This window comes from Blastocystis hominis (assembly GCF_000151665.1).
Source record: "Blastocystis hominis, Singapore isolate B (sub-type 7) whole genome shotgun sequence assembly, scaffold_15".
Taxonomy (NCBI): Eukaryota; class Bigyra; order Opalinata; family Blastocystidae; genus Blastocystis; species Blastocystis hominis.
Window position 1 is genome coordinate 136,193 of NW_013171822.1, and position 24,304 is coordinate 160,496.

At 43.7% G+C, this 24,304-nt stretch overlaps 8 protein-coding genes; 4 read left to right on the plus strand and 4 right to left on the minus strand.

Moving 5' to 3' along the window:
- Window positions 1-2,616: 2,616 nt before the first annotated feature.
- Window positions 2,617-3,253, plus strand: GSBLH_T00001960001 (uncharacterized protein; the record flags this gene model as incomplete). XM_013040451.1 has 1 exon in its annotated part: window positions 2,617-3,253. The coding sequence occupies one exon, from the start codon at window positions 2,617-2,619 to the stop codon at window positions 3,226-3,228; it is 612 nt and encodes a 203-aa protein (XP_012895905.1). The 3' UTR covers window positions 3,229-3,253.
- Window positions 3,254-4,445: 1,192 nt separating this feature from the next.
- GSBLH_T00007051001 (uncharacterized protein) lies at window positions 4,446-4,813 on the plus strand (the record flags this gene model as incomplete). The annotated part of the gene is made up of 3 exons (XM_013040452.1): window positions 4,446-4,493; window positions 4,525-4,653; window positions 4,694-4,813. The coding sequence occupies 3 exons, from the start codon at window positions 4,446-4,448 to the stop codon at window positions 4,811-4,813; spliced, it is 297 nt and encodes a 98-aa protein (XP_012895906.1).
- A 121-nt stretch (window positions 4,814-4,934) lies between these two features.
- GSBLH_T00001961001 (Serine-threonine kinase) lies at window positions 4,935-6,930 on the plus strand (the record flags this gene model as incomplete). The annotated part of the gene is made up of 3 exons (XM_013040453.1): window positions 4,935-5,981; window positions 6,019-6,386; window positions 6,417-6,930. 3 exons carry the CDS (start codon window positions 4,935-4,937, stop codon window positions 6,928-6,930), a joined length of 1,929 nt encoding a protein of 642 aa, XP_012895907.1.
- Window positions 6,931-8,017: 1,087 nt separating this feature from the next.
- GSBLH_T00001962001 (uncharacterized protein) lies at window positions 8,018-14,988 on the minus strand (the record flags this gene model as incomplete). The annotated part of the gene is made up of 3 exons (XM_013040454.1): window positions 8,018-8,350; window positions 8,381-11,440; window positions 11,476-14,988. 3 exons carry the CDS (start codon window positions 14,986-14,988, stop codon window positions 8,018-8,020), a joined length of 6,906 nt encoding a protein of 2,301 aa, XP_012895908.1.
- Window positions 14,989-15,968: 980 nt separating this feature from the next.
- Window positions 15,969-16,480, minus strand: GSBLH_T00007052001 (uncharacterized protein; the record flags this gene model as incomplete). Its single annotated transcript, XM_013040455.1, is given in 3 exon segments — window positions 15,969-16,162; window positions 16,167-16,302; window positions 16,331-16,480. Coding segments are annotated over 3 exon segments (480 nt in total).
- A 3,776-nt stretch (window positions 16,481-20,256) lies between these two features.
- On the minus strand, window positions 20,257-21,183 carry GSBLH_T00001963001 (uncharacterized protein; the record flags this gene model as incomplete). The annotated part of the gene is made up of 1 exon (XM_013040456.1): window positions 20,257-21,183. The coding sequence occupies one exon, from the start codon at window positions 21,181-21,183 to the stop codon at window positions 20,257-20,259; it is 927 nt and encodes a 308-aa protein (XP_012895910.1).
- An 812-nt stretch (window positions 21,184-21,995) lies between these two features.
- GSBLH_T00001964001 (uncharacterized protein) lies at window positions 21,996-22,265 on the minus strand (the record flags this gene model as incomplete). Its single annotated transcript, XM_013040457.1, has 1 exon — window positions 21,996-22,265. One exon carries the CDS (start codon window positions 22,263-22,265, stop codon window positions 21,996-21,998), a length of 270 nt encoding a protein of 89 aa, XP_012895911.1.
- Window positions 22,266-23,362: 1,097 nt separating this feature from the next.
- Window positions 23,363-24,005, plus strand: GSBLH_T00001965001 (uncharacterized protein; the record flags this gene model as incomplete). XM_013040458.1 has 1 exon in its annotated part: window positions 23,363-24,005. One exon carries the CDS (start codon window positions 23,363-23,365, stop codon window positions 23,972-23,974), a length of 612 nt encoding a protein of 203 aa, XP_012895912.1. The 3' UTR covers window positions 23,975-24,005.
- Window positions 24,006-24,304: the final 299 nt, after the last annotated feature.

Here is a 24,304-nt window from a genome sequence, read left to right on the forward strand (position 1 = left end):
TGAGGGTCAGAATCCTGGTTATGCTGCTAATCTTACTAGAGATATTGTTGATTTGCTGTATGACATGTGTACAGATAAAGTCAATTTCCCAAAACTGAGATCCATTAATCTGAATATGAACGGATACAACTTGGTGGGAGCTGCTGGTTTCGCAGAGGAGTTGATCAATGCTTGTCCTCTTGAAACTAGTGTGACCATTGAAGCTCAAGAAAGAGTGGTCAAGTGTCCTGTGTTCTGTCTGGACGACAATGCTTTCCAGTCTCAAACAATGACTCGAACTTACTATTATGATATGAATGATGAGAAGGATGTTGTTCAATGTCGTTTCAATTGGAATTGGGAAGTGACTGGCAGTTTCAACAATGATATAACTGGACCATATCCTTTGCCCAGTACTCCGGATTGTCCTGGATATGAACCTACTACTCAGCATCCTACCACTCAAGCACCTACTCCTACTCCAACACCTACTCCAACACCTACCCTAACTCCTACTCCTACTCCTACTCCTACTCCTGAACCTTGGTTCCCCATCTATGATCCTTTCATTCTCGGAGATAACTGCAATTATGTAACTCCTGATGTTTGTAAACAGGAGATTATTTCTGAAATCAATGTTACTAGATTGTATTTGGCAATTCGTGATGCTTATCCTACGAAAGCTTTAGCTCATACTCGTGTAATTACTCTTGCCGGAGTTGATAAAATCACTATTCAATTATGGTTTGATTCTCTGAGTAAACAAGTAAAGAATCCTGCTCCTATCGATTTATACATTATGCATGATCCTATTAAAGGTCGTACTATCAGTACTGAACATGCTTTACTTCATTTGAATTTGGCTCAATTCACACGTCCTCGTATTCTGTATATTGGTGATGGAACTCTGTATCGTGAAGGATTTTTGGAAGTGTTGCAATATATGCATGCAAATAACAGCAATGGCTGGTTCCATAATTTGGAGGAGATTTATGTTGTGAAAAACTACATTGCTACATATGATTTCAGTTTTGAAGTCGAACATCCTGGTTATGCTGCTAATCTTACTAGAGATATTGTTGATTTGCTGTATAACATGTGTACAGATAAAGTCAATTTCCCAAAACTGAGATACATGGATTTCAGAATGAACGGATACAGCTTGGTGGGAGCTGCTGGTTTCGCAGAGGAGTTGATCAATGCTTGTCCTCCTGAAACTAGTGTGACCATTGAAGCTTATGATAATATTGTCAAGTGTCCTGTGTTCTGTCTGGACGACAATGCTTTCCAGTCTCAAACAATGACTCGAACTTACTATTATGATATGAATGATGAGAAAGATGCTGCTCAATGTCGTTTCAATTGGAATTGGGAAATGATTGGCATGTTTAACAATGAAATAATTGGACCATATCCTTTGCCCAGTACTCCGGATTGTCCTGGATATGAAACTCCTGCTACTATAGAGCCAGCATTCCCCTAAATAAATATTCGTTCCTAAATTGATTCCTGAATGCTCTTTTTTGTTAAATACATTGGAATATAATTCCATTTAAACACTGCCCATTTGATGGAAATAGTGTATCATTTTGGTAATTGTATTATGTTAAATTGTTTTGGATGGCCTTCTGGACTTATTAGTAGTTCGATCATTGAAACAGAACAAAATCAATCAATCAATCATTTACATTTGCAGTATCTAATCACCAAGATAGTGATTGTTTATTTCTTGATATACATGACATTGCCATTATTTCATCATAGTCGTACAATAATGTATCTCATACCAATATCTTTGAGATACATCACAAATACAAAAAACAATGATTTAGTGTAATTCTAATTGCCACAACACCTATCAGCATTTTGTGAAATAATGTAATCTTAATCTTTCAGAAAAGTAATATCTTTCGTAATAATGGTAGGAATGGGGAGCAAAAATAGTTGACAATAATGTATGATATAGAGTGCTAATATTGTACCTAAACAAATGTTTAACAAATGGTAGAGCATACTTATTTTTACAATATCTAATAATCCATTATTAGTTTAAATATAAAACCTAATACTATTATTGTCAATACTGATTGCTGATTCTAACTAACTCAATGTGTACCTAAAATCTATGTTTGAAATCACATCACTTTTACAGTATTTGATAATGAATACGTGTTATCAGTGAAAACACATATCATCAGTATAACGTATTAGAATCATATTGCTATTTACCAGAATTCGTTTTTGATGCTACTTCCTATTATTTAGTATAAACGGATCCATGAAGGAGATAAACATTACACATCAGACCATACTGGAGAGTATCACATTATTTCTTAACATTCTTACTATATAGTTGCCAACAGTATAACTACAGACTATAAGAATAGTAACTCACCTTTCTTTCTCTAAAAACAGCCGATTCTTTATTTTTACAACAATACAGCTTCCTATTTAACACATCATGTGCAATGTTCAACATGGTGACTCAAAAACTGCTCGATTGTTGTATATTCACAATCCTTGAAAAAAGAAGGGAGTTTCATTCATTTGTTCCCAACCTTTTCTTTGTACAAAAATGAGCTATCTTTCTACATTAATATTCATTAATTATTTATCTATATTTACTCAAGTTAAGAAATGCCCGTCACGATTCGTCAAACTGCTCCCAACTTTTGTTTGAATGGAGCTCAAGGAACTGAAACAATTTCCAATATTTCGCTTGATAACTACAAGGGAAAGTGGGTAATTCTGTTGTTCTACCCCATGGATTGGACTTTCGTTTGTCCCACCGAAATATTCGCTTATAATGATGCTGCGGATAAGTTGGCTGCAGTGAACACTGTGGTGCTTGGAATTTCTGGAGATTCTCCTTATACCCATTTGAGTTGGTTGAAGGCATCCCGTTCTGAGGGTGGACTGGGTGGTCTTATCAATATTCCGTTGCTTTCGGATGTGACTCGTGAGACTATGAAGAACTATGGAGTATACAATGAAGATAAATCGGGTTTGGATTATGCTCAAGCTTTCCGAGGATTGTTCTTGATCGATCCGAATCAGAAAATCCGTCATATTTATATAAATGATAATGGAGTTGGTCGTAGTGTGGATGAAACGATCCGTGTGATCAAGGGACTTCAGTTCAGTGATGAACACGGAGAAGTCTGTCCTGCGAATTGGCACGAAGGTGATAAAACTTTCGTTCCTAACAATGCAGGAATCTCGAAGTTCTTGGTGAATTTGAAAAAGTAAATACTAAATGTGTAATATGATAGCATTTTTGTTTGTTTGAAAACACAATACGCAGATGGTATTGTTGATAAATTTGACCCCCTATACGTAGTTCGTCATTTGTCTATCCAGTTATCATGTTTCCATTCGATAGACTTATATTCATCCATCTGTTAAAGAATCGTGCGAATACTATACAGCTATAAAGACATTCTTTCCTTCCAAATGCTAGCAAGAGTCTTAAGCTTCACAACCTACATCAGCATCATATGAAAATCATTATTATCCAACCGAGTGTGTTAAAGTTGATGAGAAACGAAGCATTCACCTCAAACTATTCTCTTAAATTGTATGTATCTACTATCTCTGATAACACATTCTTTCCTCAATAATATTGAAATAACAATCATCAGCTGCTGTGATTCACTTCCAATCGTTTTAGGTTTTCCTGTCTCGATTCTCTAACGTGACTCTACTCACTCTCCGATTATTTCTCGTTCTCATAAACAGCAAATGTCAGCTGGTAAGCAGAAATCCTGTGGGTCCCACCGTTTGTGGACCATAAAGTGGATATACTATCCCATTAAGCTACGCCATTATCTCGAGCCTAACCTTCTTGTGTTTCTATAAAAATACAATATGGAAACTGTGAAATATGCTTTAGTACAGTACTGGCTTCTTGAGGAGGATTCCAATAAAACTCCACAAACAATCTTCCAGAGGTTACTAATTGAATCGAAATACATCTCTGCCTGTTGATAGGTGATGTAAGTGCCAATCTATATAGTAATTATTATTAATCTTCCCGGATACACGGAGCTGGGATCTCTTGAAATGATTCTAAACACACTATCCTTATGCTTGAACGACTAATTAACAGCCAATGCCTGAGAGTACCGTGATTGTTTCATTTTCTATTGTCAAATACAAATACTGTACTGTGCATTAGCAATCACTAAAAATAATACATAATGATTGTTCGTTTTCAAAAGTTCCACAAGAATAGAAGACTGACTTGTCTTTGAGGAGCAGTGCAATTCCAATGACGTTTTCGCACTCCTTCTTTAGGTAATCATACAAATGGACCCTTACGAGCGTTTTGATTTCATCAGTCATCATTGCTCGAATTACGTCTCTTTACGACTCTATATCGTGATTTGAGCAAAACTAATAAAACGAAACATGATTGTATTAAACCGCGGTTATATCTCAACCTAAAGTATTTACACCATTATAAAATGAACAACAGTAAAGTAGCTAAACCAATAAAAACTGTGGGAGAATGGGTAGTTGTACACTTTCTGCTTTGTTGTATAGGTATTTGAGGAGATTATCGGAAAAGGCGCTCAGGCGACTGTCTACAGAGGAAGAAATAAGAGTGCAAACAAAATTGCAGCGATAAAAGAAATCTGTCTTGATCAAGTTGATCAAGCCGTTTTGTCTACGGTTCGAGTATTTTCAGTTTGACTGATTTCATCACTTGTAGACAGAGGTTGATTTGATTAAATCAATTTCTCACCCTTTTGTGATTAAACTCTGGGATCACTTTTTGTTTGAAAAAGAGTACTATATTATATACGAGTACATCACGCAAGTTTATTTCTAACTTTACAGATATATGGATCGAGGTTCCCTCTACAAGGTCCTGAAATCTGGGTTGTTTGACATAGAAACGGCTCGCCGGATTATCCGCGAAGTTCTTCTAGGTCTGGACTTCCTTCATCGACATGGCATCATTCATCGGTACTCCAATAGTCAATTCTTCTTATCCACAGCGACATCAAAGCAGACAACATCCTAATCGACAAAAACAACAACATCAAAATCGCCGACTTCGGCATCTCCGTTCTCTCCACCTCCCAATCCCCCGACCTTCTCCAAGGCGAATTCGGTACCTTCCTCGCCTCCTCTCCACTCCAGGCTCCCCCTACTGGATGGCTCCCGAAGTCATCCAGATGCAGGCGCCCACCACCAAATCGGACATTTGGAGCGTCGGCTGCCTCACGCTCGAGCTCCTCACCGGCAAGCCTCCCTATTTCAACCTCACCGGCATGTCCGCGCTCTACCACATCTGCGAGGACCCCGAGATCCCCATCGACGATCCGCAGCACGTCCTCACTCCCGATTGTCTCCACTTTATCCGCGAATGCTTCCAGAAAAACCCGAACCGACGCAAATCCGGCGCCCAGCTCCTCGCCTTGCCTTGGTTTGCCGCTCAGCAGAGCCAGCGAAAGAACAGAATCTTCGTCGACTTCACCGCCAGCCCTGCGCGCAGCCGCGCCGACTCGCGATCCAGCGCGGCGTCGAGCGGAACCGCGGGGATGATCGAGATTAGTGGGCGCGGAATCCCGCGATCGTCGAGTCTGTCGAAGGAAAGCGAGGGAATTCTGGACGGATTGGACTTCGGAGACATGGAGGAGGACTTCTCGGCGACGGCGACGATGAAGGCGATGGGGCTGTCGCCGCCCTCGATGACGCTGCAGCTGCGCGGGTCGAAGGTGAAATCGGCGTCGAGGACGGCGTCGAGGACGTCGTGGAGGCGAGAAGGCGCGGATACGATGGAGAACGTGAGCGAATCGAGGATCGTGATGAGTCTGGCGATCGTGGAGGAGTTGACGAAGCGAGAGAAAGAGAGAAACGCGGAAACCGCGGTAGGGGTGCTGGAGGAATTGCTGGATTGCTGCACGAAGCCGGAGAACGCGAAGGTGATCGTGAAGGAGAACGGATTGTACCCTTTGCTGACGTTGATTCGGCAGAATCTGCAGAACGAGAAGGTGTGTCTGCTTGGAATGAAGGTAGCTTTTTATTGAGAAATGGAGGCGTTGTAACGCGAAGATTATTCTGTCCGTCGCCACGTCCGACCCCGAAACCTGCATTTCTCTCATGATGATGGGCGTTCTGACCATCATTACCCACGTCATCACCGACGAAATCAACGCCTCTACCGCGCAGGCCGCTTCTTCGCTCAGCCAGTCTGCCGCCAAAACCCAAACCCAAACTCAAACGGTCGTCGCCAGCGCGCAGAAGACGGCGATCAAGAGCGCGGAGCGGAAGCAAATCGTGGATATCGCGGTGGAATTGCTGCAGCTGTTCAGCAGCGGACAGGGCGAAGTGCTGGACATCTTCTTCACCAGCGGATTGATCAACTCCGCAGCGATGCTTCTCAGCCTGAACAATCTGTGGAAACGTGGAAACGGAGTGAGGGGTAGGCAGTACGTGAAAGCGGGGATCGGGTGTTTAATCAACGTGTATAATAATATTTCGTCGGTTCCGCAGAACGTGGTGATCGACATTCTCTTCTCTCTCCGCATCGTTTTGTATTTATTCAACGGGATCAGTTATTGTCTTTACGACAAGTCCAACGAGGTTTCCACTTTTCCACGGTTTAAAACGAAGGCTTTCCAAGTCGCGTCGCAGCTTTTAGAGCTTCTTCTTTTGTACACAAAGCCGACGACGCCGGAATACAGCAACACGATCATCCGCCACAGCGCTTTAAACACGATTATTTGCTCTCTAACGACCGTCAGCTCGACGATCCGCCCCGGAACTCGCCCGGTGAGCTACTTAGATGAATACAAACTGCGCGTGCTTCGATTGATGAAGAATCTGCACACGCTGAATCACAACATGTACGATCAGAACGTTCTCGATTATCTTCTTCCTCTCCTCAATTCCCCCAATTCCAATCTCGTCGAATTCGATTTCGATCTTTTGTTGGCATGAAACGACGCAGATGATTGGTAGATTGGAGCTGGTGGAGTATGACGCATCGTTAAAAATCGTGGTGAAAGCCATTCACACCGATCTCGTTTCCATTCTTTTTCCTTTATTGAAGCACAAAAACGCCGCCATTTCCACGGTTTCCACGTTTGGAAGCATTTCATCACTAGAAAGCGTTGAAACTCCTTTTATTTATCGGCGAAACCAGTCTTCAGAAATCGCAGTATCGTCAAGAGCTTCTCCAATTCTACAAGAACCAAAATTGCTTCAGCACTCTGCTTCAAAACATTTCGAATCCTGCGTTTTGCGTTGGTTTTCTGGCTTTGACTCATCGAATAGTCGGATATTTTGCTGCTTTTAACGCGATTTGCGGCTGTGGAGAACGAGTATCTCGAGCATTTGCTGCTGAAATCGAATTATCTCACGACGCTGAGCAACTGCTACATCGCAAATTCGGATAGCAACAACGACAACAACCTTTACGCGATCATGAAATTCATTCATTCGCTTCCTGGAATTCATGCGGTGGGCGATTTGAAAGCGGATGAGGGGTAGACGCTCTCGACGAACGACGCATTTGTCGCGAAAGTGGCGCAGAACATTTCGAATGGGAAGCATGTGTCTCAAGAAGCCAGTGTGAAGCTGCTCTATGCGATGTAGGAATGAGGGGAGGCGCGTGAAGCGAAGATGCAAGGCGAGCACGCGACGCGCTGAATTGGATCGGCGATTCCATTTGGTGAGGATCGTTTCATTGGCGAAGAATGTAAGCAAGCAATATGTACAATATTTCAGTTCTCTCTTCCAGTGATTTCGTTGTTTTTTGAACGAATTTATTAACGGTGTGAATCATATATCTTGTGCTTTCTTTGTTTCTAAAACAAACAAACAAACAAACAAACAAACAAACAAACAAACAAACAAACAAACAGGTAAAATAGATCCACTGTTTTCTTGTTCCTCAATGCATTGAATATCTCTAATACCCACCTATTGAATCCCTTTAATTACTCAACCCTCAAAATATCCAACACCCACCCATTGATTCCTTGTTTCTCAAACAAACAATCCATCACACATCCTATTGATTTCGTTATCGCAATAAAAACTCTCCCGCTCCGAAATGAATCGCCACCAGCAATCGCTCCCGCATGATCGCATCCGTCGAGTACTGCGGCAAATCCAGCTGGAAGAAGCACGTATGCGCGATAGGCAATCGATCGTTCCCCGCCTCGCTGTGATTCAGCTTGAACGGCCGCGGCCACACCACCTTGGGCAGGCGCGATCGGCCCCACACAAACCGCAAGAAGGAGCTTCGATCCTTGTTCCCCAGCTCTTTCATCACGCGCCAGAATCGCTGCACCACTTCGTGCTCCTCCGTCCATCCAATATACACCGTGTGCTGCTTCAACACTTCCACCGAAACCTACACGTTACTCCGTTTCCACGTTTCTACTTCCGGAACGCCCTGCACGGTCCGTTCCAATTGCTCCCACGTGAAAAGCGACAAGGCGCGCTGCGGAACCAGCGCGTAGACCCCCGACGCGATCGCCTCCGCGGCCTGCTTCCACTCATTCAGCCGATAATCCAGCGCCAACTGCACGTATTTCTCGCGGTTCTCGAAGGAAACGCTCACCTGCGTGCCGCTGGGGATCAATTCCACCTCGTTCCCCGCGGAATCGAGCACGGAAAAGGTCAATCCGAAGAGATACTGGAAGTCTTCGGGGTCTCCGCTCTCTTCGAAGTCGCGCACCTGGTTCAGCGTGTTGATAAAAGTGCGATCGACGCTCTCGACGTCTTCGCTGGTCACCGCGTCGCCGACGATCGTTTTCCAGATCGCGCTGCAGAGCTCGAAGGACATCAACTGCTTCGTTCGGATGGAGATCCCGATCAGATTCCCCACGAAGCTGTACATCGCTAACGCGTCGCTGCTCTCGCGGTATTTGGGGTTCGGCACGAACGTCACGTCCTCGTTTTTCTCTTCGTTCTGCGCGTTGGGACTCGGAATGAACAAATCGATCCGATCCGAAAACAAATCTTCGATGCATCGCTCCATCATGTCGCGGTAAATCCCGCCCCAGTCCAAGCCCTGCTCCCCCTTGTACTTCACCGCCAACAACCGTTCGCGGGAATCCAGTTTCGCGCGCAAAACATCCACTTTAAACTTGCGTGTCTGTCTGAATAACTGAGCGAACGTGCACTGCGACGTGATCGCGTTCCGCGCTTCTTCGTCGAATTCGGCGTCGCCCGCCATTTCGCTTCGCTCCAACTCGGTAAACGCGCGGCGATTGTCCAGCTCCACCACCGGATAGCAGTCTTTTCCGTGGTAGGTCGTCTGCAGAATCGACACTTCCAGCGCGTTTTCCTTCACCGCGGGGAAAATATACCCGGTCAACCCTCCGAGGAGCTTTCCTAACGTGTTGATTCCGTCCTCCCAGGGCGAGCCGAGCTCGATTAAATGCACGACGCGCTGCAGCTGCGCGTTGAAGAACTGAATGAACGCTAATCGCATGCGGATTTCCTGCGGAGAGAACGAATTCAGTCCGTAATAGCGCGCTTTATCGTCGTCGGTGAGCGCGAAATCGGTGAGCGGAAACGTCAGCATCGTCGCGTGGTCCTTCGCGCAGCGCTGCTCCAACGCGCTGATCAACGACAAGTCCAAACGTCGCGTGAACCTGCGGAAACACTGCACGATCTGCTCGAAGTTCGGCTGGTTCCACGGTTTCCCCGATAGCTGGAGAAACTGCTGGAGAAACGGCGCGGGCGGAATGGTTTGGCAGTAGAGGCAGCGCGTTAAGAGATAAACCGAATCGATGGCGGTGCGGAGCGAGTCTTCCAAGGGCGGAACGGACTCGCAGAAGGGAGGCAGAACGGCGGGGTCGTCGGGGATGGAGAGCGTTTTGAGCTGCCGAGCGTTCGCGTAGGACGCCAAGAACTCGATGAGAAGCGGGAGCTGGACGGGAACGACGGTCTCGGCGTTGATTTCCTCGCAGTAGCGAAGGACGATGGAGTACATTCCCTCGACGTTGGGCAGATCGCTCATGGCGATGTGGGAGGAATAGAGGAGGCGGATGAGCAGCTCGATCACGCGCGATTTGAAGGGCATGCCGATGCTCCGCAGATAGCCAATCAGATTTCGCATTACGGTCTTGAAGAACTGCGTGTTGGACACGATTTTGGCCTTGCAGATCTCCATCGCCAGCTCCAACGCGAAGCAGTTCCAGTCGAAGCAGGAGCTCTGAAGCACGTCGCTGTCTCCAATCCAACGCACGTGCTCGAACGGCTGGATCATAAACGCGTAGCCCCAGGTGGGAACCGCTTTCGCGGTCGATTCGAACTGATAGCGAAGCTCATTCCCGCGGATCGTGAAGGGGCAGAACGTCGTCGAATCGCCCGTAAATTTCGCGATGACCTCCGCGTGGTTTTCGTCGCGGAAGAACGTCAGAACGGCGTTGGAGGCGTCGAGCTTGCATCGCCGATCGAAGACAACGCGGAGCCCTTCGACACCGGGCAGAATGACTTGATCTTCGTATTTGTTGCGGTCGAAGAGCGGGTGGAGCGACGACACGGAGAGCATTTTCATCTCGTCGTCCATGAATTGGATCGAAGAGGTGCGCTGGGAGTGTTTTTTGGGGAGAAGAAGATTGCTGCTCGACGAGGTGGATGGCGAGAAGGGCGTGATGGGGGAGAGGAGCGACGCAGAATCGGTCCAGACGCCCACTGTGAGCGATTTCATCAACTGCGGGGCTTTCGAGGACGACTGGGAGAGTTTCTTGAGCGAGAGTTTGAGAATTCGGAACAGGCAGCTCACGAGCGTGACTTGATTTTGCTTGGACGGATTCAGGATTCGATTGTTCGCGTTGGAGACGAACGTGTACTTCGTCAGTCGAACCAAATCGTCGCACGACAGCGGCCAGGCCTCCAGCACGTCCAGCTCGTTGCACTGCGCGTAGTACAGCAAGCAAATGAACAATTCGCGGATGTACTTCATCGCCAACACCGTGCAGATTCGACCCGTCGTGCCGCGAAGCAATTTCACGTTCCCAATATAATACAAAAGACGATCTTTGTGAAGCGCCACGCTCTCCATCGGAAAGATCTTCTCCTGCAGAATCCCACTGTCCGAATTTAACTGACTCAGCGTTACTTTTCTCGGCGTAATCGCGGTTATCACGCCGGTTTCGGGGATGGGGGAATACAGAACGCTTTTCGGAGTTACCGACGCCACAACGCCGATGACACTGTTCATGTTCTGCAGTTGCGACGGATTGAATCGCTGCAATCGCGTGAAGGAAGGAATCACCGAGCGAAGCGTTTCTTCCGTAATGGCCGTTTCGGGAGTTTCATTGCTGATCAGCTGCTCGCGGATTCCGAGCTCCATATCCGCGAGAATCGCATCGTCCTGATTGGTCAGTTCGTCTTCTGGGATCTGCAACGGACTGGCAAGATCCTGCAGAACGGACGGAGGATTCTCGGTTAGATAATTAAACGCGCCGGTTTCTTCGTCGTTCATGTGCTACAGATGAGAGATTCGTTTTTACTGGAACGTACCAATAGCACGGCATACGCGACATTCACATCGACGCGACACAACGCTGCGAGTTCTTCCGCGGCCTTCATTCGTTTTTCGTTGCGAACCACCTTCGGTCCTTCGGGTTCTTCCATCATTAAAACTTCCTCGTCGTATTCTTTGTTGAATCCAAACTGCGGATCGACGCGTTCGCGGCCTCGCAGCACTTCGCCGTCCTCTTCATTCTGCAGCTCCATCGGCAACAAGCGAGCCGAGCCGACGTACGTATCGATGAGATACTCGATGAACCAGTTGAAGTATTGACGAACGATCAGCGTGTTGAAGGAAACGTTGCAGGGAAGCGGCTGAACGGCGATTTGGATGAGGCGCGAGATGGTTTCCGTGCGAAGACAGCGAACCAACGAGTTGTTGGAAATGACGAGATGGTTGGTGCAACGCACGCAGTAGAGGAAGAGAATGACGTTCTGCAGCTCGGAGGGCGAAAGCTGAAGATCGGACGTGTTGAAGAAGTGCATTTCGGCGGATGGAAGCGAAAACAGCTCGGCGTTCAGCTGGACGCGCTGGATGATTCGCTGAATCGGGGTCAAAAGCTGCTTGAACTGATCGCCTTCGTCGTGCGGAGGCTCGATTCGATCCACCACATCGAACACGTAATTGTTGATGTACCGAGGCGTTTCGATTTTGTCCAGCAGCACCAACGCCTCGCCCATCGACCGGTGGTATTTGATGATCGAGCCGGTTCCCTGGCTTTGATACGCCGTGTGGATCAGCGTCGAGATGTCGTTCTCTCCCTCCATTAAAAATTCGTGGATTCGGATTCGACATCCCGCGTATAACCGCGGGGTAATCGCCCCCAAGACCTTCAAAACCGCGGTTGCCATGCAGAACCAGGGCGTTCGGCTCCGCAGCATCGCGTGGAAACCCAACGCAGCCCCCATCGTCTGTCCTGTTCTTTCTTCTTCTTCGAGTTGCGACGCCGCGAAGTCGAGAATGTTCTGGAACACGCGGATGGTCAGTCCACGCCAAACCGATTGGCGCATGAGCACACGGAGCAAATACGCGACTTCCTCCGCGAAGACGAGCGAGCAGAACGAGGCGGTCTGCCCGTCGGGTCGGATGTACATGGCGCAGAGCCCCACGAAGATTTGCTGCCGCGTGATCAGCACTTCTTCGAGATAGGACGCTTTGGCGGGGATGGAATAGGCGGGAGAGGAAGGACAGAGCGTGTTGTAGATGAATGGGAAGAACGCACAGCACAACGCGCAGGACGTTCGCTCGCCGACCATCGCGCCGGGACAGCTATCGCTGTGCGACACGAGATGTAATAAAAAGTAAATGAACGCTTCGCGCTTGGCTTCGGAAATGGGCTCGGATTGAGGGAAATAAGGAGGCTGCAAGAGCGGGTTCTTTCGAATCGATTCGGTTTCCGGAGTGCCGGTTGGGACTTCCGAAAACGAGCAATGTGGCGATTCGAACACGGGCGGAATGAAATCCGTGGTGGGGATAATGTATTGCAGTAGCATCGTTGCGAGCTTCTGATGGCGAGGCGAGTAGTAAACCATCTCCCAGACGCGATTGCCGTATTCTTTCCAGGGAAGCACGGCCGAAGCACGTGTCCGCGAGATGAACAGCATCAACGCGAGATAGGAACTGATCACGCCTTCCGCGGCGGAGATGAGCATGTCCGTCGCGATCATTCCGCGCATAATGTTTTTCTCATCGTATTTCTTAACACACGTGTAAGGGTTTCCGATCGTATTGTTCGCGTTATAACTAATCGGAGCGTACGGCTGCCACGCTGCGCATCGCTCTCGCATCACACGCTGCATTCGCGCGAAGAACCGAGCGAACTGATCGAAGATCTGCTGCGTGGTGTAGAGATACGGCACGCTTTGCCGAATGAAAAGATTCGAGACGTCGGTAAGCGTCCAGTTGTAAAGCGTTTCTTTGTTTTGGGCTGGACTCAATCGCGAACGCGACACCGAATCCGAGAACTGCTGGATCAGCAGAATGGTATAGGCGAGACGGATCTGATTGGCCAATGACAAGACAGCCGCGGGGAAAATGCCGGGAAAGGAATCGTGGATGTTGACGTAGGTGCTGTTTTCTTGGATTTCGCGGAACATTTTGTGGAAATGAGAGGACGAAAGCGAGATGGGAGACTGCGATAACGCGTCCCAGAAAATCCCCGGAGAAATGAGAAGGTCTTTCGAATAATCGTTGGCCATTTCGTACCATTTGCAGAGCTTCCACATGTTGGATTCGAGAGAGGACAACAAATCCAACTGCACTGCAAAGTAGGGGAGTTTTGGCGATGCGATGGTGGACAAGAACCAGAGAATCGCACCGCCTAAATGCCACTGCAATTGATCCACGCATTTTCCAAATTCTTCTTTCAAATATTCACAGAATTGCTGTAACGATTCGATTAATTGCCTCATCACGTCATGCGACGCGCCTTCGCAGTTTTCCAAATAATCAATTCCGTAGCTTCCTTCGCGTCTCCGTCGTCCTGTGTGATATCCGCCCACAAAACGGTTCGAAAACACCGTCATTTCGTGAAAGATGCCGAGCAAAAACAGACGACTGGCTTGCGGGAATTCGGCGATTTGTTGCATAAATTGAATGCCCTCGGTGAAGATTCGACGCTTATTCATCGCATTGTTCGTCCGTCGAATCAAACTCTCTTTCAAATGCTTCACCGAAACCGTCGTATTGATGTACAGATACTTATACACACAACTCAGAAGCAGTTCTTCGATTGTCTCGGGAATGCTTCCCTTCTCTTCGATCATCAACGAGCTGTTCTTTCGCAGCGACGCCAAAATCTTCTCTCTCCCATTCACCAGCGTTTCGTTTTCTCCGTTTCCACGTTTGGTTTCTTCATTGAGATCCCAAGGCGGATTTAACTCCATCAGCAATTCCAGTTTTTGAAGTAAAAGCGTGGCATAATCTTCATACGTCATCATATAAACCAAATCGCGCTCTTCGTTTCGATCCAGATTCCCAGCCATCGGACTGTCTTTCACCAAAGGCGATCGCAGCAGCACTTTCGACTTCAATTCAGTGGACGATTTCGCGGGTCGCAATGGCTCCTCATCGTCTACGAAACTCATAATGCGACGCAATTGAAGGCGTCGTTCGGAAGGAAGCGAGCTGAGATTGGCTTCTTGGAACTGCGAATCGAGGCGAAGTCGCGCGCTTTCGGATCGACCGAGCGAGGAAACGCTGTTATGTCGAAACGCAGTGACTGTCTGCGAAGCTGCGAAGTTATAGTTGATACTGGAGTGGGCGCAGAACTCCTGCTTCTTCCTTCTACAGTGTTCTCGGAAGGAAATGACGGGTCTCCAGAGGAATTCGAGCTGTTTTGGGACGTTGGGAGTGTGTCCCTCGCTGAGAGATCGGTAGGCTTCGATTAGCAGTTTGTCGTATTTGAAGAGATGAACGAGAGCGCAGAAGAGTTTGAGTTCTAAATTGACGTTGATGGGTTGCCGCTTTCGTTTCCACGCGGGCTCAGGGAAGTGGGAATCCATCCAGTCGTGAATGGAATCGAATTCGCTGAGTTCGTTTTCGAAGATGGAATCGAGAAATGTGGCTTTTCGGCTGGATCTAAAAGAGGTTAGAAACGGCAATGAAACAAGAAAGAGAGATATTGAATCAAGAATGAAATGGGTGAATAGATCATTAATGAGAAAATGATGATATGAATCAACCGAAATAAATCGAAATGATTCATTCAATTCATTCAATTCATTCATTTCATTCAATGACTCATTCAATTCAATTCATTCATTCCATTTGTTTACCTACATTAATCCCCCACTAAACAAATAACTCTCCAACAGACAGCAAAAATCATCCCTTCCCTCCACATAGTTGAAATGATAGCACGAAAAGTGATACTTCGTATCCGTCGAAATCAACAAATGAAACAACGTCACGTGCCACGCCAACGACGCAGGCACCGTCGTGTATTCCTTCTGATACACCGATTTCACCAGCAAATCGTCCTTCGTCTGCTGCAGCGACTTCGACACGTGAATCGCCGACATCAATCGACACCACAGCAACGTCATTTCGTGCAGATCGCTTCTTAAACTGCTCGCAATGTGGTGGCAGAACTCCTCCAAATACAGCATCGACAACAAATGCATAAACAACACGCCCAGCACCGTTTCATTCAACGACGTCATCACAATCGCTTGGGTTGAAGGGGATTCAGAAATCGTCGCGATCACACACGACAGAATGCGAACACTGGAGCTGAGCAGCTGCATCAGATAGCCTTCTAGAATCAGCGATTCGGTTCGCTGACAGGACGTATCGCCGACTGCTTGCGAGAGCAGATAGATTTGAAAGGGAAACAAAACGGAGTGAAGCAGAAGATAACTCAAAGTGCTCGGCGAATACGCGTTGTTCAGCTTTTTGCGGTTTTGGAGAAACGAGAGAAACTCGGTTTCCACGAAATTCACGATTTTCTCGATGGAGAGAAGCGATTTCCCTGCGAAGGCTTCTATTTTGGAGTGATCGGGGTTTGAACGATACCATCCACCGGCGCCAACGCATCGAAATCGGGTAACAAATTCGCGAGTTGTTCCTTGGAAAGAAACTGAAAGAGCGCTCGCTTGCCTCGCAGCGACTTTCCACACAGATAATGCGTCACATACCGACTCCAAAACGCTACATTTGACTCCTTCGCTTGTCGCTCTACTCTCCGCACAGTCCAAAAACCCGCCCAGCGGCACGTACGAGTCCTTCAACATCGGATTGACCTCCACGACATCGAAACAGTTCTCGTATCCATAGCGATACGCGTTGTGTCCGCCGTTATCCCAATGCACCGTGATCTAGTTCGAAGCCACTCGCCTGCCCCACTCCCATGTCCTTCATTCCTTTCCATTCTTTCCGACGAATCACGGTGCCTTCCGCGTTCCCGTCTTGGTTTCCCCACATCCAGTCCGGACCGCGAACCACGCGATCGCCTGGCTCCAAAGGAGGGTACAAAACTGCGCGGTCATTCTCCATTTCGAGACGTACAGGCCTTTTCGTCGTCGTAGATGTCGTGCATCGGACAGAACTCGAGGTGACAGGCGTTTCTGATGAGAAAAGGAAGTTGAAAAGTACCCGCAGGTACATGCCGTGAGGCTTCCAGGATAGGCGGGTCGTAGAGACGCGCGATGGACCTGAGCAGAGCGGAGAATGCTGAAAATCATACGGAGAAAGAAGAAAAACCGCTGCAGAAATTTTAAGACCGCATTACGACGAATAAATGTTTCTTCGTAGGGAGTGGAGATATGAACGAGCATCGATAATTCCTAAGGTAAAATAGTGGAAAATAACGACTTGAAAAGAGGACAGTTCATACTTGCTGTCGTCCTTTTGGCGAAGAATACCTGAACTTGCCTTCAGTACAAAATTCTTGATACTTTCATAATCTAATTGGTGAGAGGAGAATTCGTGGAAAATCTACATTCCTTCCGTTCATTTTCAGGCAAGCGCAATTTTTGCTCGTTGGCAAGGTGAATCGAGCATCCCTCACGAAAAGGAGCTGCAAGTGGTGGAGTGTCTGAGAATATTCTTTCTACTACAGACAATATAAAGTTTGTAGAGCACCGCTCCTAGAAATAATGTTATCTCAAAATTACAAACAAAATACCACCCTTCTCCACCAATGCAGTCATAGTCGTCACAGACAAACTGTTCTGACGACATTCTGTCAATAGTCGAAAACCAAGTGTAAGATAAAAACAGAAATGGAATGGGCACAATTCGTATCCTTATTTTTTAACAAACATGTTTAAAGTCTCACATAATTCTATGAAGGCACTGCAAAAAATAATCGCTTTCTACTTCTTAAAAGCATACGCATATCTACCTTCACACCGGATCGAGGTATACTTCGAAAAAGGCACAGAACGAAACTGAATATTTGGAAAAGGTACGTTACATATTCCTACAAGTCAAATTCGCCATATGACTCCCACTTCGAATGAAGACCGTGGAGAAATTAGCAAAACAAAAAGATCCAAATGCTACATTCTGAAGATTGGGTAGAAACACAAGGCACAACGAGCCGTTCCATCCCGTCATTCCTTGAAAAGAGTTATCACCAAAAGAGAGAGAATGGAGAGAAGACATAACTATCATGAATCAAACTTCGCAATGGAACATTGGATTTTGACGTTCTTTACGTGATGGAAACAGGCGTTTTCAAAGACGATCTGCTTAATATCCGGTAGTTCTATGGACACAAATGCAAACGAGAAATACCACTCAGAAGAAGACATTCACATTCGGAAAAGCAAGATGCTCCAATAAATAGAGATTTTAAATTTGGCAATTCTAGAGAGTTAGAAAGTGATTAAGCACAAACTTGAAATCGAAACAGTGTTGATTTTTTGAAACGAATTCGATTCGATTCGAATCCATTCAAGAGCATTCAACTGTTGAATTGCTAGGGAAAAAAGCGAGTTTGACGGTGAAAGGAAAAAAGAATTTTGCTTCACATGCAATTCTTTTAATTGAAACAACCAAGAAAGATCAACATCCCCGAACAAATATACAGTTTCGCTCGGAAATGTCAATTTCTTTGTCATTGGCGTTATAGGATGCTTATCAGATCGAGCATTATAAACCACAGACGTTTCTAAATGGCAATTATTTAGCCAATACCCATCATACACCACTGACTGATTCCTTGCCAAAACTCTTCCCACTCCATAACGCACATCATTGTGTAACATCCCATCATACATAGGAATATCACTACAATAATGGTAGGTTATCCCATAGCATATATTTCTACTGCCATATCGAAAGCCAGTATATACCAATTCCCCTTTTTCATTGTAAAGACTTCCCCATCCGCAAGCTTCTCCACAATAAACCTTCCCCTCCCATCTATCTCCCTTGTCTGACAAATCTAATATGTCGTCTTGAAGGTTGACACCGTCAAAAACACTAACTACAACATTATTCACCACATTGTAGATTCCAATAAGAGAATGGCGCTTCTTATCAACAACAAACATTTCTCCATTCAAAACTCCATCCTTCCAACTCATTTGTATAATGGAGTCGTCCTCATAAAAGACACCATCACCATCCGGTTTTAAGGACTTATTAAGATTTACAAACAAGTTCTTTGATGGAATTAGCACAACATCTCCAATACTGTATCTGTAGTGAATCACTGGAAGAATTTGCCTGATTATACTCATTCTTGGTATTTTTGCAGTGGTTTCGGAATAGAACTCTGCGCATGAATTCCTTTTCATTAAAGAATATCGATTACGAAATGAGAGGAAGTAGACAAATAAAAATACAGTAGAGAATGAAAACTTAGAACAAGGAGGGAAAATGGATTGTATCCTAAATAAACGAGTTTCAATGAGAATAATACTGTGTCTTAAAAATCAAAAATAAACAACTAAAGAGCAAATCGTGCTATAAATACATAATAGTGCTTTAAGTCGAAAGTGCACCTTTACCAAACACAACAAGAAATTCAAGACAAACCGTAATAGATCCTCGCGTCAAAGTGTTTATCAAAACCTCAAAAAAGAGCAAGGAATCAATTGAAAACAGTATGAAGGTATTGTGGAAGAGATGGAATAGTCATAGTAACATAGTATGCGAGTAAAACATATCACTATATCGTAGAAGTGGGAATAATAAGTTCGAAAATGTTTCATCTTTAGATGAATCACCTTTGGTACATTACCGGAATGTTTTAGCCAAGTTCTGAAAGGGAAGGTTTGGGATATTGATGATATTATTTAATTTACGTTTAATAGAGAGTATGAAACAAGCAGAGCTACTTCATAATAGTCCATACAAAAAAGACATTGTTCTCTTTTAATTGTTACTTATCTAGTATCAGGCAGTCAGATAGCGCAGGCGCAACATCTACAATTGAATAAAATAAAAACACTGAATAAAAGTACTCAATACTGACTTTGTTTTTACTCTTTGAAATGAGCATTCTAATGTTACACTTTGTAGTTTAGGAATATCTATTATAAAATCTCTACACCAGACCATTACTTTCTAAAGTAACCTCAAGAGGGTTTCGCAGGCTTCCTCCCTCAGAGTTAATAATCTTCAATTGAGGCAGGTCTATTTTATATTCTATATCAATAATAGCAAGCAATACTTCGCATAACTAACACATTCTGATCATCGGTATAGTTACCGAAAAGTGCTCCATAGCCAAGCTCAATAGTCTCCAAAGACGGGAGATCTATATATTATTACCATGATAGCCATTTGGTTCAATACCTTCAAATATAATTGACTTAGCACAATAAAAGACTTTGCTTCCAAGTACGACAGATTGCAGATTTGGCAAATCTAAACACTAATTTGTTAGTTCTCAGCATTACGGTGCACCACAAATGAACTTGAATAAAAGCAATATGAATCTTGATCGAAAGATCCAATTTGAATGGATTGTAATTGTGGCAGATTCATCAATTCAAAGTCTCCAGCAAAATCACTGAAACTGTAATCACCAATTTCTATAGATTCCAATGATTCACAATTCAAAATATGGAAGGATTTCGATTCGTCGTTTCCGTAGTAATTCTTTTTCCAGGTGAATGAATTCTTGCCTATCTTCACGCTCTTCAATTTTGCCAGTCCGTCGATTTTAAAGGTTTTCACATAATTGAAATAATCACCTCTTATGACAATAGACTCTAAAGAGTCTAATCGACAAAGATTATACTCTTCGGAATAATCAAATGTTCCCTTACCGATACTAATAGACTCGATTGCTGGAAGATCTATAGATCATTTTGCTATACCTTGTCAATACCTTCAAGAACAAACGGACTGTAACCAAAATTAGATGACTGATGTCTAAATGACCCGATTCTAATTGATTGTAACATAGGAAGATGTTTCACTTCAAACTTATCTCCATATCCCGAAAAACTGTATTCTTCAATTTCTATAGATTCCAGTGATTGACAATTAACAACAGCAAACTCTCTGTAGTCATTTTGCCTACTATATTGGAGGGAATTGAATGATCTCGTGCCGATTTTGATCGTTTTCAATCGATTCAATCCATCGATTTTGAATGTTTTCACTGATCCAAAACAATCATTGCCGATTTCGATTGATTCCAAATAATACAACAATGAAACATCCCAATCAACCAATACACAATTGTCACTCAGTTTCAAATGTTTCATTCCGATATTCAGAGGTTCTGAGCCATCTCCTCTATATTCATCAGTATCACATTCAATTCCATTATACCATTCACATTCTTTCAATAATATCCCTGATAGATCATACACTTTTCCAATTCCATATCGATTATCATCACACCAATATCCTTCATATTCAATACATCCATTATTATGATAACTCGTTCCATATCCAAATCGTTTCCAATTGATCATTATGCCCTTGTACATCAAGAATCCATCCTTCTCATACAATTCACCATATCCAAATGGAATTCCCAACTTGTTTTCTGTCAATATCAATCCTTCAAATCGACTTCCATGATCCAAATCCACGATTCCTTCTACTACTACTTCTATGGATTGTTCTTCACTATATGAAATATCACCAATTTGATGATTTCCAAACACTTTCAACACTTTCTGCTCATTGAGCATAAATCCTTGATTCATGAATACTCCATTATCGAATTGCAATAATACACATTCTCTATTACTCAATATGAGTGAAATCCAGCCATTTGGTTTCATTTCTTTACCCAAGCATCCCTGCACATTTTGGATAATGGAACTATCAATATGATAGTTACTAATAGCGGAATTGACAAAATCAACAATGTTTTGCATGGAAATGAAAAGAAATATGGTAAAACGGTTTTTTTGGAAACAAGATCTGGCTCATTATTTCTCGATAGAACACACGTCATGGATTATTGTGTATGGATTTGATAGGCTAGTGTGTTACAAACGAGAATACATATAATAAAACCTCATTTTCTCCACCCATTCCTATTTCTCTATATTTCGGTGCATTTCTATCTATTCATTTATTTTTGTGTTATTTTTCAGATACTTATAGCTTTGATTGTATAATATTACGCATTTTCATAATTTTTACTCTCTCATGTCAGAATAGCTGTTCTATTAAGTCTAGAATGGATATATGTTCTTCAAAATATATCAATTATGTGGTAGTTAATCTTGTTTTGCAACAATCGAACTCACAATAGTGAATCCTGTTGGAATGGCTTGATTCGTAATAGAGAGTATGGCAGTAGTATGCAGAATACAAAATCCATCATTTCTATTTGACAAGCGGTTTATTGTATTGATTCTCTGTTGATACTTCGATTCTCTTCTGTCACAATGATCATCCATATTGAGTACAAAGAATGATATTGCAGAGAAGGGAATGTGGTAATAGATTGAAATGGTGAATAGGAATCATAGTATCATTAAACAAAACAATCGATTGAATAATATGATGGATGGAATCCATGAATCCTATGAATGAAAACCTTGCTTTCTATTTGATCAACAAAACAATGTGAAATGCAATGTGATTAACATAGCAATAGTATTAAATAAACAAGTAATATTGAGTGAATGAATGAATGAATATGCCATCCATCATAGAGATCTCTTCCACTCACTTCCACTCCATCTTTCCATTCCACTTCGCGAGTAGCAATCCGAGTTTCTTCATCGATCCAGTATCCTCGACCATTTCGAAGAAACGATTCTTTCGATTCATCATACACGAATTCGCCCACATAGAGGGGAATTCGATTCGAAGTGATGGTGTTGTTACCGCTTCGCTTGAACTCAATCATAATGGCTCCTTCGATCTTGCGGATGATCTCCACCAGCTTGTTCCCCTTCCACATCCCCTCAAGAAGCATTCCATTGGATTCCTCGTCATTATTGGTTCTCTTTCCTTCTTGTTCTCACTAATATCACGGTTTTCTATATGTTTGAAATTGTGCTGATCCAGAATATAATCAATCGACTGTACAATAGTAACAGAACCCTATTCAAATCATATAATTCTGCCTATTTGAGCTCCATCATCTTCTTTTTTGTATAATATGTTGAGGATTCCATTTTGGAACGGGCATACTGTTTTTTCACAGTGTATTCGTCATTGTGCTTACTTTGTAAACATTGTAAACTGTCGTCACAGCCAGTGAGTATCACTGCCTTTAGCTTTCCAAGTGTTATGTAACCCACCAACAAATTATAATACCTTTCCCTTTATATCTTGCAGTCTATCTAATTGTTTCCCATTATTGTACCTATTCTACGAATTCACTCTTTATATGGTGATTTGCCTATATTCTAGTCAGTGTATTTACTTTCATTCCATTTTCACTCTGTTCTTTAGAACCACATTTATATGAAATGTGTGGTTTATACATTAGGAGAGAATGAAATTTCAAAAGAGTGATATTCCTTCGCATTTCGTTTAGAATGGAAACACTCAAGGTTGATCTGCAATAAGAAAGTCACTGTAACTGTTATGATTTGAACAATAGTATATTTTTCAACTTTTTAACTTGTGAATTACAAGTTACAAATAGAATTACCTCAACTTTGTAATAGAGGTTCAATACAATATTGGAATTGTTTCTTTTGGATCTCATCACAACATTGGAAGCAACAGAACAACTTAATATTCGCTCCATTCATCTTCAAGTACCAAACATCAAATTCTGAAGTACTCATTAATTTTGCTTCAGGTATCATGTGTAATGTTCAACATAGTGATTCAAAAACTGTTCGATTGTTGTATATTCACAATCCTCGAGAAAAGAAGGGAGTTTCATTCATTTGTTTCCAACCTTTTCTTTGTTCAAAAATGAGCCATCTTTCTACATTAATATTCATTATTTATTTGTTTATTTTTATTTATATTTACTCAAGTTAAGAAATGCCCGTCACGATTCGTCAAACTGCTCCCAACTTTTGTTTGAATGGAGCTCAAGGAACTGAAACAATTTCCAATATTTCGCTTGATAACTACAAGGGAAAGTGGGTAATTCTGTTGTTCTATCCCATGGATTGGACTTTCGTTTGTCCCACCGAAATATTTGCTTATAATGATGCTGCGGACAAGTTGGCTGCAGTGAACACTGTGGTGCTTGGAATTTCTGGAGATTCTCCTTATACCCATTTGAGTTGGTTGAAGGCATCCCGTTCTGAGGGTGGACTGGGTGGTCTTATCAATATTCCGTTGCTTTCGGATGTGACTCGTGAGACGATGAAGAACTATGGAGTATACAATGAAGATAAATCGGGTTTGGATTATGCTCAAGCTTTCCGAGGATTGTTCTTGATCGATCCGAATCAGAAAATCCGTCATATTTATATAAATGATAATGGAGTTGGTCGTAGTGTGGATGAAACGATCCGTGTGATCAAGGGACTTCAGTTCAGTGATGTACACGGAGAAGTCTGTCCTGCGAACTGGCACGAAGGTGATAAAACTTTCGTTCCTAACAATGCAGGAATCTCGAAGTTCTTGGTGAATTTGAAGAAGTAAATACTAAATATGTATGTGTAGAATGTTTGCATTTTTGTTTGTTTGAAAACACAACACTGGAATCATTTGTTCTCGATTGCAGTTGATGAAGAATCAGAAATGTAACTCTAAAAATGTGAGTGAACGAGTATGTGATGATAAGAATGTGATGTATAAATAGGTAATTGAATGGAAGTAAAATGAGAACGGCCATATCTGATGGAAAGCGCCCTAACCCGTCCGATCTAGGAAGCTAAGTCATCACGAGTCGAGTTAGTACCAGTGTGGGTGACTCGCTGAGAAGTCTCGATGCTGTTCTTTTACTACACTATATTCTTCTCCATTCCATTC